General features: G+C 65.2%; 1 protein-coding gene across 4 annotated transcripts in view; it reads left to right on the top strand.

Moving 5' to 3' along the window:
- The first annotated feature begins 2,143 nt into the window (after window positions 1–2,143).
- Window positions 2,144–12,981, top strand: part of VAV2 (vav guanine nucleotide exchange factor 2) — a 179,384-nt gene continuing 168,546 nt past the window's right edge. For all 4 annotated transcript variants that reach the window (XM_081595899.1, XM_081595898.1, XM_081595900.1 and 1 more), the window contains exon 1: window positions 2,144–2,394. In XM_081595899.1, the coding sequence (XP_081452025.1) occupies window positions 2,191–2,394 (204 nt within the window). In that variant the 5' untranslated portion in view covers window positions 2,144–2,190. The remainder of the gene's footprint in view (window positions 2,395–12,981) is intronic.

A 12,981-nucleotide genomic window follows, 5' to 3' on the forward strand; every position in this document is an offset into this window, starting at 1 on the left:
TTCCCTGTCCAGGCAGGAAGACTGGGAGCCGTGAGAGCCCCGAGGAGCACCCCATTTCGCCCCCGACACCGTGAAGAGCTCCTGGATAACTATTCCCGTCCCCGGCTCACCAGTGATTCCCACAGGGAGGGGGCTGTCCACTCCGTGGGGAGGGGTCCTGCTAGGGGAAAGTGCCCTGCAGCGTCTCGGAGGAGGGGCAGCTGGAGGTGCCGGTTCCGGCTTTGTCCCCACGTGGTGATTTCTCAGGGCGATGCCCGAGGAATCCGCCTGCTGCGCCTGCTGCGAGGGGCAATCTTTTGTCTTGAGCAAGGCAGGCTGGATCCCACTCGTCTTAAGTAGGCTCCTTCCTGTCCGGGTTCACGAAGCTGCCGCACCCGCTTCTTCCTGGAAGGAAGGATGCCTGGGACAGCAACTTGGCCTGATGTTACTCCTGCCAGGGTCTGGGGTGGGGTCCGGGGTGTGCCCCAGGAGGCCAGCTCCTCCCTCACTTCCCTCCATGGGCCAGAACCTGGCCTGGGTCCCCGTGCTTCCTCCTCAGTTTGGGAAGGGGCCAGCCTGACTTTCTGCTGAGACCAGAGCCCAGAATGGGGGGGCAGGGGGCCTCAGGGGACCCTCGCTGGGCTAGCAGTGGACCCTCGCCCTGCGCTGGCTCCTGCGCCGGGAATGCCAAAAAAAGAGGCAATGGGTCAGGAGGGCAGCTGCTTCGTGCTGTCCCAGGGCTCAACCCGAGTGTGTGGGGGGCTCAGGGATTGGTCACCCCACCCTCACCCCAAGACTGCGCCAGTCTTAGTGAGGGGATCACACTTGCCCAGGTTCACCCAGCTGAGAACCCAGGGCTCCTGACAGCTGAGCCAGGATCTGCATCATTTCACTGCCAGACTGGCTCCTTTTCTCCTAGAAGTCCGCCCACCTTCGCAGGAGGCCAGCTGCGGGGAACACAGCTCACCCACTCCCCCCCCCCAGAGGGCGTGGCCCAGGAAAGAGTTCAAGGCAGGGTCAGGGGACCCCTCAGCCAGCGTGGAGGAGGCGCCACCCAGGGCCGGTTCTGGCCGTATCCCCTTTCCTCTCTCCCACCTACTATGTCACATATTCCATCTCCGACGCCAGGGTTTGCCCTCTGGGCAGCTGCCAGTGGCAGGCCTTTGGGTTACAGAACAGGGGAATCCCGGCCTTTGTGCGCGATCGGGGGCTTTCCTGCGGGTCCCTGCCCAGGGCACAGGACAGGAAGGGGCTCTGGGCGAGTCTCCGGCCCGTGTGCCTCCCGCCTCGAGTTCTCCTCCGGGGGCCGCTTCGTGGACCAAGGGGGCGCCGGACGAGTCCGCCTAGTCTGTGCCCCCTCCAGGGCCTGTCCTGCCCGAAGGACCACGCAGAGGCCCCCAGCGCGGCAAGGGCCACCTCCCGAGCTCCTCCTGAAACGCAGGAGGGGCGCAGAGACCACGACCGGCCGTCACTCCACAGGCGAGGTCGCGCGCCCCGGGCGCAGAGGTTCCCCAAAGTCCTGGTGCCTCTTGGAGAAAGTCCGCGGGCCCGGGGCCGCGGCCGCGCCGCTGCCCCCGCCCTGCGCAACTTCAGAGAGCGGCCGCGGGGCAGGAAGTGGGGGACGAGGGGGCGGCGCCAGGCGCGCGCGCCGGCCCCGCCCCCACCCCGCCCCGGGCCGCGCCCCCGCGCCCCCTGCACCCCTGAGCCTCAGAGCTGCAGAGTCGGATCGCCGGGCACCGAGCGCTGAACCCGAAGGCGGGGCGAACAAAGCGGCGGCGGCGAGGGCGGCCCAGGCCCCGGACGCGCGGAGCGAGCGACCCTCCGGGCCTTTGTCTCGGGCGGGGCAGAAGCTGCGGCGGCCGCCGGGCGCCCCGAGCGCAGAATGCGGAGCCGGGCGGCGAGGATCGAGGGGCGCTGCGGCGGTGGGCTGCGCGGAGCCCGGCCCGGGGCCTGGAGGGACTTGTGCGTGTGAAGGGGGACCCGGCCGGCTGCCCGGCGCCCGCCCCGCGACCGCACGTGGGCGAGGAGCCGAGGAGGCGGAGGCGGAGGAGGAGGAGGGGACGCGCGGCGGCGCGGCGGGGCCCCGGGGCCGCCCGCGCGAAGCCCCGCCCCGGCCGCCGAGCCCCGCGCGGGCGGGCGGGATGCCCCGCGGCCGCCGCACTTTGGCCGGAGCGCGGCCCTGAGCTGGCCGGCCCGGCGGGCGCGGGCGCCATGGAGCAGTGGCGGCAATGCGGCCGCTGGCTGATCGACTGCAGGGTCCTGCCGCCCAACCACCGCGTCGTCTGGCCCTCGGCCGTGGTCTTCGACCTGGCCCAGGCTCTGCGCGACGGCGTCCTGTTGTGCCAGCTGCTGCACAATCTCTCCCCCGGCTCCATCGACCTCAAGGACGTCAACTTCCGGCCGCAGATGTCCCAGGTGAGGGTCCGGGCGCGCCGATCCGAACGGCAGCCTCGGGGACGTCGGCGGGCGGCTGGACGGGAAGCTGAGAGGAGACGCGCCCCGGGCCTCGGAGCCGGCTGCTTCGAGGGGCGATCCCCGGAGGCACGAAGTTAACCAAAGTCCCCCAAGCCCGGGCGCGCCTCCGCCGCCTCCGGGCACTGCCTTGGAGCGCCCGCTGCTGGGTCCGCGCCTCCCGGGAATGTGGGGACATCGAGTCCCCGGCGGGCGCTCCCCACCGCCGCTCTCCCTCCCGGGCCTTGGCGTCGAGACCCAGCTAGTCCTGGCCCCTGCGGACCCCGGAGATCCGGCCGCGCCGCTGGCCTCTTCTGGCGTAGTGCCCCTTGGCTTTGCGCCTGGTGGTTGGATGCCCTGAAAGGCGAACCGACAGGCAGCGGGCACGGGGCGCGGCGGGAGGGGCCGGTGGAGCAGGGAGCCCTAGCCGAGAGCGGGTGGGCCGGGGGCGCCGCCCCCTCGCCGGCCCCAGCCTCCTCCTGACCGCCGGGGGAGGGGGCAGGCAGCGCGGCGCCGGGGGTCGTGCAGCTCGGTGGGAACCGGAGCCCCTCGTGGCTTCCCCAGGACCCTCAAGCGTGGCCTTTGTCGCGGCGAAGGCACATGTGGCTGCCCGGCAGGCAGGCAGGAAAATGTCTGCTTGGCCAGCAGGAGCTGCCTCTCTGGCTTCTAAGGAACTTGGTGAAGACTTAAGCAGAGGGCAGGCTGCTTCCTGCTCTCCTGGTCCCTCAGCCCCACCCCAGCACCTCTGAGGGGGCCCTGGGTGCCCACTGGGGTCGGGGGCCATCCCGCAGCAGGCCAGCAGCAGAGCCCCTCTTCTGTGACCCTCGGCAAGCCCGGATGGACAAGGGCCCTTCACAAGTGTGACATCCGAAGTGGGCTGGGGAGGAGGGATGGCGTGAGTCACTGCTTTTCCAGGCTGGATTGCATGGCTTCTGCCCTTTGGCTGTGACCGCGTTTCCAAGGAGATGGGCCCCCCCCACCCCCCGCCCCCTGAGAGAATGGGGCGGCGGCTGGTGAAGAGGAGTCCTGAGGGGCAGGGGGCCACCTTTCTGCTCCACAGTGGTGCACCACCCAGGGAGGGCCCCAAGCTCCCTGAAGCCAGCTCCAACCCGGCCCTTTCGGTGCTTAGTCCCAGGTCCGGGGGCCGGGTGCCCTGATAGCGGGGTGCTCTCAGATCCAGCCCTCTGCCCCAGGGGCTGGGAAGGACTTACCCATCTTAAGGCTGGAGGAACTGAGGGGAGGAGGAGCTGCTGGGGGCAGAGCTGGGCCTGGAGCGTCTGCCTCTGGCTGTGAACAGCAGGGGCTGCCCACCCCCCCAGCTGACTGGCAGAGGGGCATAGCCAGGGCTGGGTCCCGGAGCTGCCCGCCCCCCCAGGGCAGGATGGGGAGGACGGGAGCTGGCAGGTGGCTGGCTCAGCCCCAGTGCTGAAACTACAGAGACTTCCTGGGGTCCCTGGAACCCCCCACCCTAGCCCGGGTGAAGGGGCGTTAAGGGGAGCTGGGTGGTTGGGAGGACCGGACGGGTGAGTGTTTGTCTTCATGGGCGCGTGCTCTTAGTGAGATGGACACTGTGGCCCCCTGCCAGTGACCGCTTTAAGGGCCTCAGTTTCCCCATCTGTGTAGTGGAGACAGCACTAGTGGCTGCCTTTCAGCCCTGATGGGGGGTGTCCACGAAGGAAGGCAGAGAACGGCCTTAGTGCTGTGCGCTGACTGAACGTTAGCGATTTATCTGGACGTGGGCAGGCATGGCCCCTTGCGGCTGAGGGCTGGTCTCCGCTGCCTTTCCTCTCATGGAGGGTGGGGCTGGTCACACCAGTCTTTGTATGTCTGTGGCTGGCACAGGGTTGGTTGTGGGTGCTCCATAACCCTAGGTTAGCCAGAGGGCCCGTTTGTGTATTCCCAGAGAACATCCTGTGGACCACGTCTGGCTGTGCAGGGTTTGCGAGAGGAACGTGGGGTCTGTCTGTGTGGCTGTTCTTTGCTGTCTGGGGCGCTTCCGTGCCCGAGACGGAGGAGGGAAGAGGACACGGTCCTCCCGGTCCATGGTGATTGCATCCCGAGAAAACCACAGCTGCCCCTTCTTACCCGTCCTGCCCTGGGCGAGGCACCGTCCTGTGAGGCACAGGCCACCCTTGTTTCTTTCTTATTTTTTTGGTTGCGTTGGGTCTTCGTTGCTGCGCCTGGACTTTCTCTAGTTGCGGCTGTTGGTTGTGATGCACGCCTGGGCTTCTCACCGGCTTCTCTTGTTTCAGAGCGCGGCTCTAGGTGCACGGGCTTAGTTGCTCCGCGGCAAGTGCGGTCTTCCCAGACCAGGGATCGAACCTGTGTCCCCTGCATTGGCAGGCGAATTCTTAACCAGCGAGCCGCTGGGGAAGTCCCCATCCCTGTTTCACAAACCAGACAACTGCGTCTCAGAGAGGTTGGGTGACTTGCCCCAGGCGGTGAAAGTGAAACGTGAAGTTGGGCCTCTCTTTCGGGACTGTTTCAATAAATTCTGGATTTCAGAAGCCTTCCCTCTGCCCTCTTCCTGGCTTTCTGGTGGGTGTGCCTGGCCCGCTTCTCGGGCTGTTCCTGGTGTGTGTCTGTTTCCACGGCATGGGCGGGGCGGGGCGGGGCCTGCACGCCTGCTTTCTGTGGGGTCTGGCTACTTTGCTGGTCAGTGGCAGGGCTCTTTTCCATCTGCCTGTGGCCACTGCGTGCCTCTCCGTGGCCCCGGCCAGCCCAGAGGCCTGCCCGGCATCCTGGCGTTCCAGAAGGCTGCCTTGGCCTCTGCTGTGACAGTGATGTCCTATTCTCAGGGCATTAGCCCTTCTAGCGCCCCTCCCATCTGAGTGCACCTCCGCTGGCTTGTTGGCCCTAAAGACGCGTCACAGACGTGTGCACTTACTGAGCATCTCCTGTGTACAGAGCCGGGGACGAGGAAGGCTTCTCAGGCAGACCCAAGTTGCTCCTTTGTCCTGCCCTTCTGGAGCTGGCAGAGTGTGCTTTAATTTTTTTTTTAATCCAAAATGCCTGGCAGCCACCTTGGGTTTAATTAAACTAATTAGGCATGGCCATAATCTGCTGATCCGAATGTGAGATCGTGTGTGTCCCGAGCAGCTTGGGTTATGAGGTCCTGGGGTTGCTGATGCCAGCAGACAGCCCTCGCGTTTAGTCTGCAGTCTCAACCTTTGGGGACCAGCCGCCCAGCCTCCTGCCCGGAGACACAGGCAGGGAAGGCAGCCCGCAGGGCCAGCAGAGAGGGCTTCGCCTGACCCACACCTCCAGCCTCAAGCCCTTCCCGTCCCTTCCTCGTGCCAACCCCTCTGCCCCCAAGCCTGCGCTGGGCCCATGTTGGGAGACTGCCCTTCTTTTGGCCTGCGTCTTCCTGTGGGAGCTGAGTCTAGCAGCCGCCTCCTCTAGGAAGCCGGCTCCAATTTCACTCTCCTCCCGTCCTGCAGCGCTGCAAGCCTGGCCCTTGGCCTCCCATGTCCTGGTGTGACCCTCTGACCCTGCGCCCCCCATGGTTTGCTTCAGTGACAAGCGTCCGTCAGGACACACTTGCTGCTCACCCTTCGAAACCCTGGAGATGAGATAACCTGGTTAGATTCTGGGTGTGGCGCCCTCCCTCCCCAGGGGCCTCTGGGCCTCTGACAGCCACTCCCCCCCACCGTTTGCGCCTGTGTCATTCTGACCCTTCCTTTGAGGAACGAGCACAGCCCAGCAGGCACCCGGTCCCCGCTCCCAGATGCTCTCAGGCGAGCAGGACGCACAGCAGCCGTTGAGGTGCCCGTGGACAAAGAAGTGGCCTCTGAGTGTCCGGAGAGTCCCCGAGTGCAGGCAGGGGGACACGGTTCCCAAGGTTGTGGGGCGTGACCCCCGGGGCTGGCGGGGAGCCAGGAGACAAGGGCCCATTCCCGTGGAAACAAGGAAGCCTTTTCTTCTAAGTTAGATTCTGTTTTAACTTTGAGCATGTCTTGACACTCATGAGAGGTTGTTGGCGCCCTGCACCCCCGCGGGTCTCCTACAGACGAAGTCCCCTCCGGAGCCACATGAACCCAGAAAACAGTGGCCAGGCTGCCACCACCGAATCCACTTGAGTTTGGACACGGGTCTCCACAAACGCCGTTTCAGCCAAGGGTCCGTCTGGGGGCCGGGCCAGCCGCTCAGCCTCACCTTGATTTTCCCGACCTTGACGCTTTTGAAGGTGACAGGCCCCTTTTGTCACCGAATGTCCCTGCCTTTGAGTTCAGCACCAGCTCCTCGTGTTGGGTTCAGGCTTTGTACCTGGAGCGGGTGGAGCGACCACGCGGTGCCTCTCCTGGGTCCTGTCCTGCACGTGGCGCGGAGTTTCCAAGTGTCCTCTCACTGAGAGTGTTGCCTTTGAGTCCCTTGACGCCGGCGGTGTTTGCCAGCGGCTTCGCTCTGAAGGTCCTCTGTTCGCCCATGTAGATCGCGAATGTTCTCCGGGAGGCACGTTGAGAAGGTCCTCCGTCCCTCCCCGTCTCTGCGCGTCCCCGTCTCCTTTCCCTCCTCTTTCTGCCTCTCTGGGTTGTGGTCTCCTCTGCCCTCCCGCAGATGACCGTCGGTCACCGTCACTCTTCATTTTGACGCTCAGATGGTCTCAGGTTGGACCAGGGACCGCTGCTTCTAGCTGCTTCCGTGTGTCTTTTTGACACATTCCCACTGTTTTTTTGAGCTCTGTTGCCTTCCTGGCACAAGACACTTGGGATCATCTTGTATTCTATTTTGTCCCAACTGAGGAGCCAGCCGTTGGTGTAAGGGGCCTGGGTCTGCAGTGCGGCGGTGGGCGTGAAGCTGGGATCTGGCTGCAGATACACCTGAGCTGCGGTGTCCCCGCCTCCGCTTAGCGCTCAGACCTGGGCAGTGTGTGTGTGTGTACTTTAAGTAAACACAGACGTGTGTGTGTGTGTGTGTGTGCGTGCACACGCGTCTTGTGCACACAGAGGGCTGCACCCATTTACATTTCTATTTGTCTTCTGTCTGTAGCGGTGCCGCCAAGTAGAAATATGTGAGCCGCATCCATCTCTTAAAAAAATTCCTGGTGGTCATATTAAAAAAGTAAAGAGAACTGTGTCACATTAATTCTAAGACTACACCGTGCATAACCCACGCCCAAGGGGCCAGAAATCAGATCTGTGGGGGTGGAGAAGGCATATTCTTTTTCTGCATCAAGCGCAGATGTACCAAGAGAAAAGAGCAGATACCCAGTACCTCTGTGGTATTAAAATTTGATGCGAGGAGGGCGATTAGGACAAATGCCTGGAAAGGCTCCTGAGGAGGGTGATGACGACAAGACTTCCTGAGCACTGGTGTTTCAAGTGGGTACCCAGTGGGTACCCCAGGGCTGGTGTGGGGAGAGGACCGCAGAGGCTGGGGGGCAGGGGTCTCGTCTGTGGCGCCGACCTGCTGGCTGGAGGGGCACAGGCAGCCTGGGCGTGTGTGTCACGGGGGAGGGCAGGGGTTGAGGCTTGGGTCCGGAGTTGGCAGGAAAGGCTGGCGGGCGTCCCCTGCTCTGGTCGTGGGTGGGCACAGGCTGGCGGTGGCGGAATGTGATTTGTTCGTGCCGTGGGTGCTGCGGACAACCCCCTGGCTTTGGGGAGACTGCTGGAGGGCAGGGGGAGGACTGCTGTGTCCCAGGTGGGAGGCCATAGTGGGGGATGACCCTTGGTGTCTGTCTGTGGCCTGGGCCCTGGAAGCGGGGCATGCCAGCGCCGGAAATGGGGACTCAGCTGTGCCTGGGCCCAGGACCTGACCAGGGCAGGTAGCCACAAGGTGACCCCACTCTGGGGCCTCGTTGGAACCATTTCCGGCCCTGAGGTTCCACATGACCGAGCCTGGCCCCTCCCGGCAGCTGGGTGCCCTCCGGCCCCGCCCTCTGTCCCTGTGTCTGGGCCGTGCCCGTGGCTGAGGTTTTCCAGGACGAGGGCAGGGCTGCTGGGAGGATGCCCAGGTGGACCCCTCTCCTGACTGCCCCTTGGATCCTGCTCCTGCCTTGGCGCCCAGTCGGCTACCACCACCGCCCCTCTTTCTAGAGCAGGAGTTGGCAGACGGTTTCCGTCGAGGGCCAGGTAGTAAATATTCCGGGCCCGGTGGGCCAGACGGTCCCCTCGCCAATACTAGGCTCTGCCTTCGTTTGGAGAAGGTGGCCTGGATGATTTGTGAAGGAGCGGGGATCTGTGCGCCAGTGAAATGTTTTCATGGAAAAGGAGATGTGAATTTCGGATACTTTTCACGTGTCATGAATTACTATTATTTTTTTTTTTGTAACCATTTAAAACCGTGGAAACCTTTCTTAGCCCGGAGGCTGAGGAGAGCCAGGCTGCGGTTCGCCTGCTCAGAGCTCTTCCCAGAGCCTGCGAAGGTGTCCTGGTCCCCGGGGATCCTCCCCTCCCCGTTCCCATCACAGTTTGCAATTATGTCTCCATTTGTATCCAGAGCCCTTGGCACGGGCTGCTCAGGCAGGAGCTGCTCCAGGGAACAAAGCTTCCTCCGGGCTCACCTGGTGCCCGGAAAATGTGCTGAGCGCGGTGGCGATGACCTCACCGCGTCCCCAGAGCGTGTGTGGCTTGAGCTGCTGTGCTCTCGGCCCGCTGAGCTGCCTGCAACGGCCGTAGAGGGGGCCCCGCTCAGCCGCTCAGCTGCGGTGAGAACCCTGGTGATGACGTGTCACTGGCTGGCCGAGCCTCAGTCTCCATCCTCGGACCGGGGTCGACCGTGGCCATGTCTCAGGCTGTCGGGAGGATTTGGTGAGAAAATGTGGGCCTGCCTCCCACCAGGCCTGGTAAGCCTCCGAACGCCGCGCCTCCACCCCATGCCTGGGTGGCCAGCTTGCTCCCGCTGCTGGACACTGGCCCTGGCTCTCCGCTGGCCTCCTGGGGCAGGGCCTTCCCCCGTCCACCTGGCCTCCCTTTGCCTCTGACGGCTGTAGGGCCTCTTGGTGGTACGGTCCCCCGCAGGATGCCCGGGCCCCAGGGTTTGCACCCCCCTCCTGCCCCAGGTGATGTGTGTCAGGGGGATGGAGGACCCACCCTGCCCCTTCACCTGCTGGTGACTGGGGCCGGCCGCCTAACGGAAGGGATCTCACCCGTTCTCTCTGCCACTTCCTTCTGAGCTGGCTCAGCACTTGTTGTCCTATCCTTTGGGGCTGTGCTGGTCCGGCGTGGATGTTTAGATTCCTGGGGGCAAGGAGGCCACGGAGGGCTTCATGGAGGAGGTGGCGCTTGAGCTGCCATGAGAAACAGGACGCCTTTGTAACTAAAGGTTGGAGACGGGTGGTTGCTGCAGGGATGGGGCTCAGTGGGGGCAGAGGCTGGGGTGGCGGGTTCCCACTCTGCCCCCTCCCCACCCTCTGGCAGATGGCTGCTGCCTGGCCATGCCCTGTCCTGAGAAACTTTGCTCCCTGGCAGCCTGGCCATGGCACTTCCCCGGGCCTCAGGAGACCCTGTGAAGCACAGAGTTGGGCGGGGGTGCCCCGTGAATGGAGGGGTGACAGGTGGCCCTGGGAACCCAGCTGCATGAGGGCAGAGGCCTCAGGCCAAGCCGCCCAGGTCTCTTGGCCTCTAGAGTGCCCTTCACTTGGCTCCTCCCTCTCTGCCAGCTAAACAGCCTTGGCACGGTCCTCCGTGGGTGAGGAGGCGGGGGATGCGCAGTGCCTGAACCCAGAGCCAGCCCGGCTGCCCAGCTCCACCTTATGGCTGCGTGGCTTCCAGGCCTGTCCCCTCGCCTGTCCCCAGGCAGCTGGGGTGGGGTCACTCCGTCGTCTACTCAAGTCTCATCTGCTGACCATCCGCCTGCAGGCCTTGGGCGGCGGAGACAGTGACCCCCGTCCCGTGTCTGACCTTCTGGAGGGGAGACAGAGCCAGGGACTCACGAAGGGTGAAGACGGTGAGAAGGAGAGTGGGCGGGAGGCCGGGGGCTGGGCTCCCTGGGGAGGTGCTGGGCCCCCGTGCCTGCTTCTTCCTGCACCTGCGCCCTGAGGGCTGCCTCAGCTCTGAGCTGGAGTGGGCGCCTGGTCTGCCAGGGAAGCTCAGGCCCGTCCTGGGGGTCTGCCTGAGGCCAAGGCCTCGGGGGGCCAGGCCGGCTCCGCACCGCCCAGCCGTGAGCCGCTGAGGCTGAAGCGTCGTGTGCACTGCAGAGCGCGGCGTCCTGGTCGGTCTGATGCCCCCACCCCCCGTGCACGTCCCCCATCCAGTTCCTGGTGGCCATGCGGCGTCCTGATCAATCTGCTCCTGCCCCGTCCACGTCCCCCAGCCGGTCCCTGGTGGCCACGCGGTGTCCTGATGGGTCTGCTCCCGCCCCGTCCATGTCCCCCGGCTGGTTCCTGGTGGCCGCGCGGCATCCCGATCGGTCTGCTCCCACCCCGTCCATGTCCCCTGGCTGGTTCCTGGTGGCCATGTGGCGACCTGATCGATCTGCTCCCGCCCCGTCCACGTCCCCCAGCCGGTCCCTGGTGGCCGCACGGCATCCTGATCGGTCTGCTCCCGCCCCGTCCACGTCCCCCAGCCGGTCCCTAGTGGCCACACGGCATCCTGATCGTTCTGCTCCCACCCCGTCCATGTCCCCCGGCTGGTTCCTGGTGGCCGCGCGGCATCCTGATCGGTCTGCTCCCGCCCCGTCCACGTCCCCCAGCCGGTCCCTGGTGGCCACGCGGTGTCCTGATGGGTCTGCTCCCGCCCTGTCCACGTCTCCCGGCTGGTTCCTGGTGGCTGCGCGGCGTCCTGATCGGTCTGCTCCCACCCCGTCCATGTCTCCCGGCTGGTTCCTGGTGGCCGCGCAGCATCCTGATTGGTCTGATCATCCCCCCATGCACGTCCCCTGGCCGGTTCCCGGTGGCCATGTGGCGTCCTGATCGATCTGCTCCTGCCCCGTCCACGTCCCCTAGCCGGTCCCTGGTGGCCGCGTGGCGTCCTGATCGGTGTGCTCCCACCCAGTCCACGTTCCCTGGCTGGTTCCTGGTGGCCGCGCGGCGTCCTGGTTGGTCTGCTCCCGCCCCGTCCACGTCCCCCGGCCGGTCCCTGGTGGCCACGTGGCGTCCTGATCAGTCTGCTCCCACCCTATCCACGTCCCCTGACCGGTCCCTGGTGGCCACGCGGCGTCCTCGTTGGTCTGCTCCCACCCCGTCCACGTCCCCTAGCCGGTCCCTGGTGGCCGCACGGCGTCCTCTCCAACACCCCCCTGGGGACCCCGGGCCATCGGTTCTGGTGGATCCATCCAAGGCAGCACGCCCTCACCCACCCATTTCCCACGCTGCAGCTGGCCTCTGCCCCTGGGGTGTGGCCGGGCGCAGCGCTGACCCCTCCGGGACGTGGGTTCAGATCCTGGTCCCTACTGCCTGGCTGTGCCGTGTCCTCCCAGCTCCGCCTCCCCGCCCAGGCTCCTCTGCTGTAAAGGGCTTTTCTGACAGCCGCTCCTGGGGGTCGGCGAGGACGGAGGAGCCTGAAGCACTGAACTCAGCGTCTGCAGGAGCCTGAAGCTCTGAGCCCAGCGTCTGCAGGGGCCAGCTCAGTGGGTGGTGCCCCCGCCCTGCCCTCCACACCCTCATGCTGGGCAGCCGGCCCTTTGCGGCTGGGGCTCTGCTCCTCCCTGGGGAAGCCCCTGCGCTTGACCCGGGAGGGCAGTCGGGGTGGGGGCACGGACGCCGCAGGCGCCGCACACCTCGTCCGCGCCAGGTCGGGAGCTGGCTCTTGGCCTGGGTGGGATGGACCCCCCAGAGCCTCCCATCCGGGGACGCTTCCGAACCCGGACGACCCCCCGCTCCCCTGCTCCGTCTGCATTCTTGGTCCTCCGAGGCGCCACGCTCTCCGGGGACTCTCCGTCAGCATCCTGCGCCGGCCAGACGGTTTCAGTCTCCGAATCCCAGAGATAAACAAGAATAATAACCATGCGGCCACAGAGGGAGGTGGGGCGGTGCAGTGGGTGCCTGCCGGCCGGGATGGGACCGCGCGGGGCCGCCCCCATGCGAGGCTCCCTGCCTTCGGAAGCCTGCGTGTTGCTGGGAACACACGCTCTGTTTCGTGGGACCGGTCATCGCTGCAGAGTTTATATTAGGATTGAAATACTTATTTCTAGCACACGTCCTCCTCGTCCCCTTGAGCAGGTTTAAACTTTAGGCCGTAAATGCTTGTGTTGGTTTGTTTGGTTACAAAAGCAGCGTGCGCACGTGGTGTCCGGTGAGAGCAGGTCTGGGCGGGCGGGCGCGTGGCCACCAGCCGCCTGGCCTCCCATCCTGCCGTGGGCTCGGTAGCTTCCAGGCCTTTCCAGGGATGGACCCTCCTACCCCCAAGGCCTTGTCATCTCTGCGGCGTCGGGCACTTAGCTGCTGTTGTCTGCTGTCAGAGGACTTTTGTCGCCACACTGTCTCCTGACCAGTTCATCCGCTCTGCTGGGGCTTCGAGGCTGCAGAAGAGACGTGTGTGCGGGAACGTGGACGGTGGCAGGGCGGGGTGCGAGGGGGTGCGTCGCCTGACCGCAGTCACTTCGCAGGTGGGCAGGTTTTGATTCCAGATGTTTCTCTGCTCCGGGCACCTCCCGTCCCTCCCAGCCTGGCCT

Source organism: Giraffa tippelskirchi, chromosome 4 (genome assembly GCF_054371585.1).
Source record: "Giraffa tippelskirchi isolate mGirTip1 chromosome 4, T2T-mGirTip1v1.2.pri, whole genome shotgun sequence".
Taxonomy (NCBI): domain Eukaryota; kingdom Metazoa; phylum Chordata; class Mammalia; order Artiodactyla; family Giraffidae; genus Giraffa; species Giraffa tippelskirchi.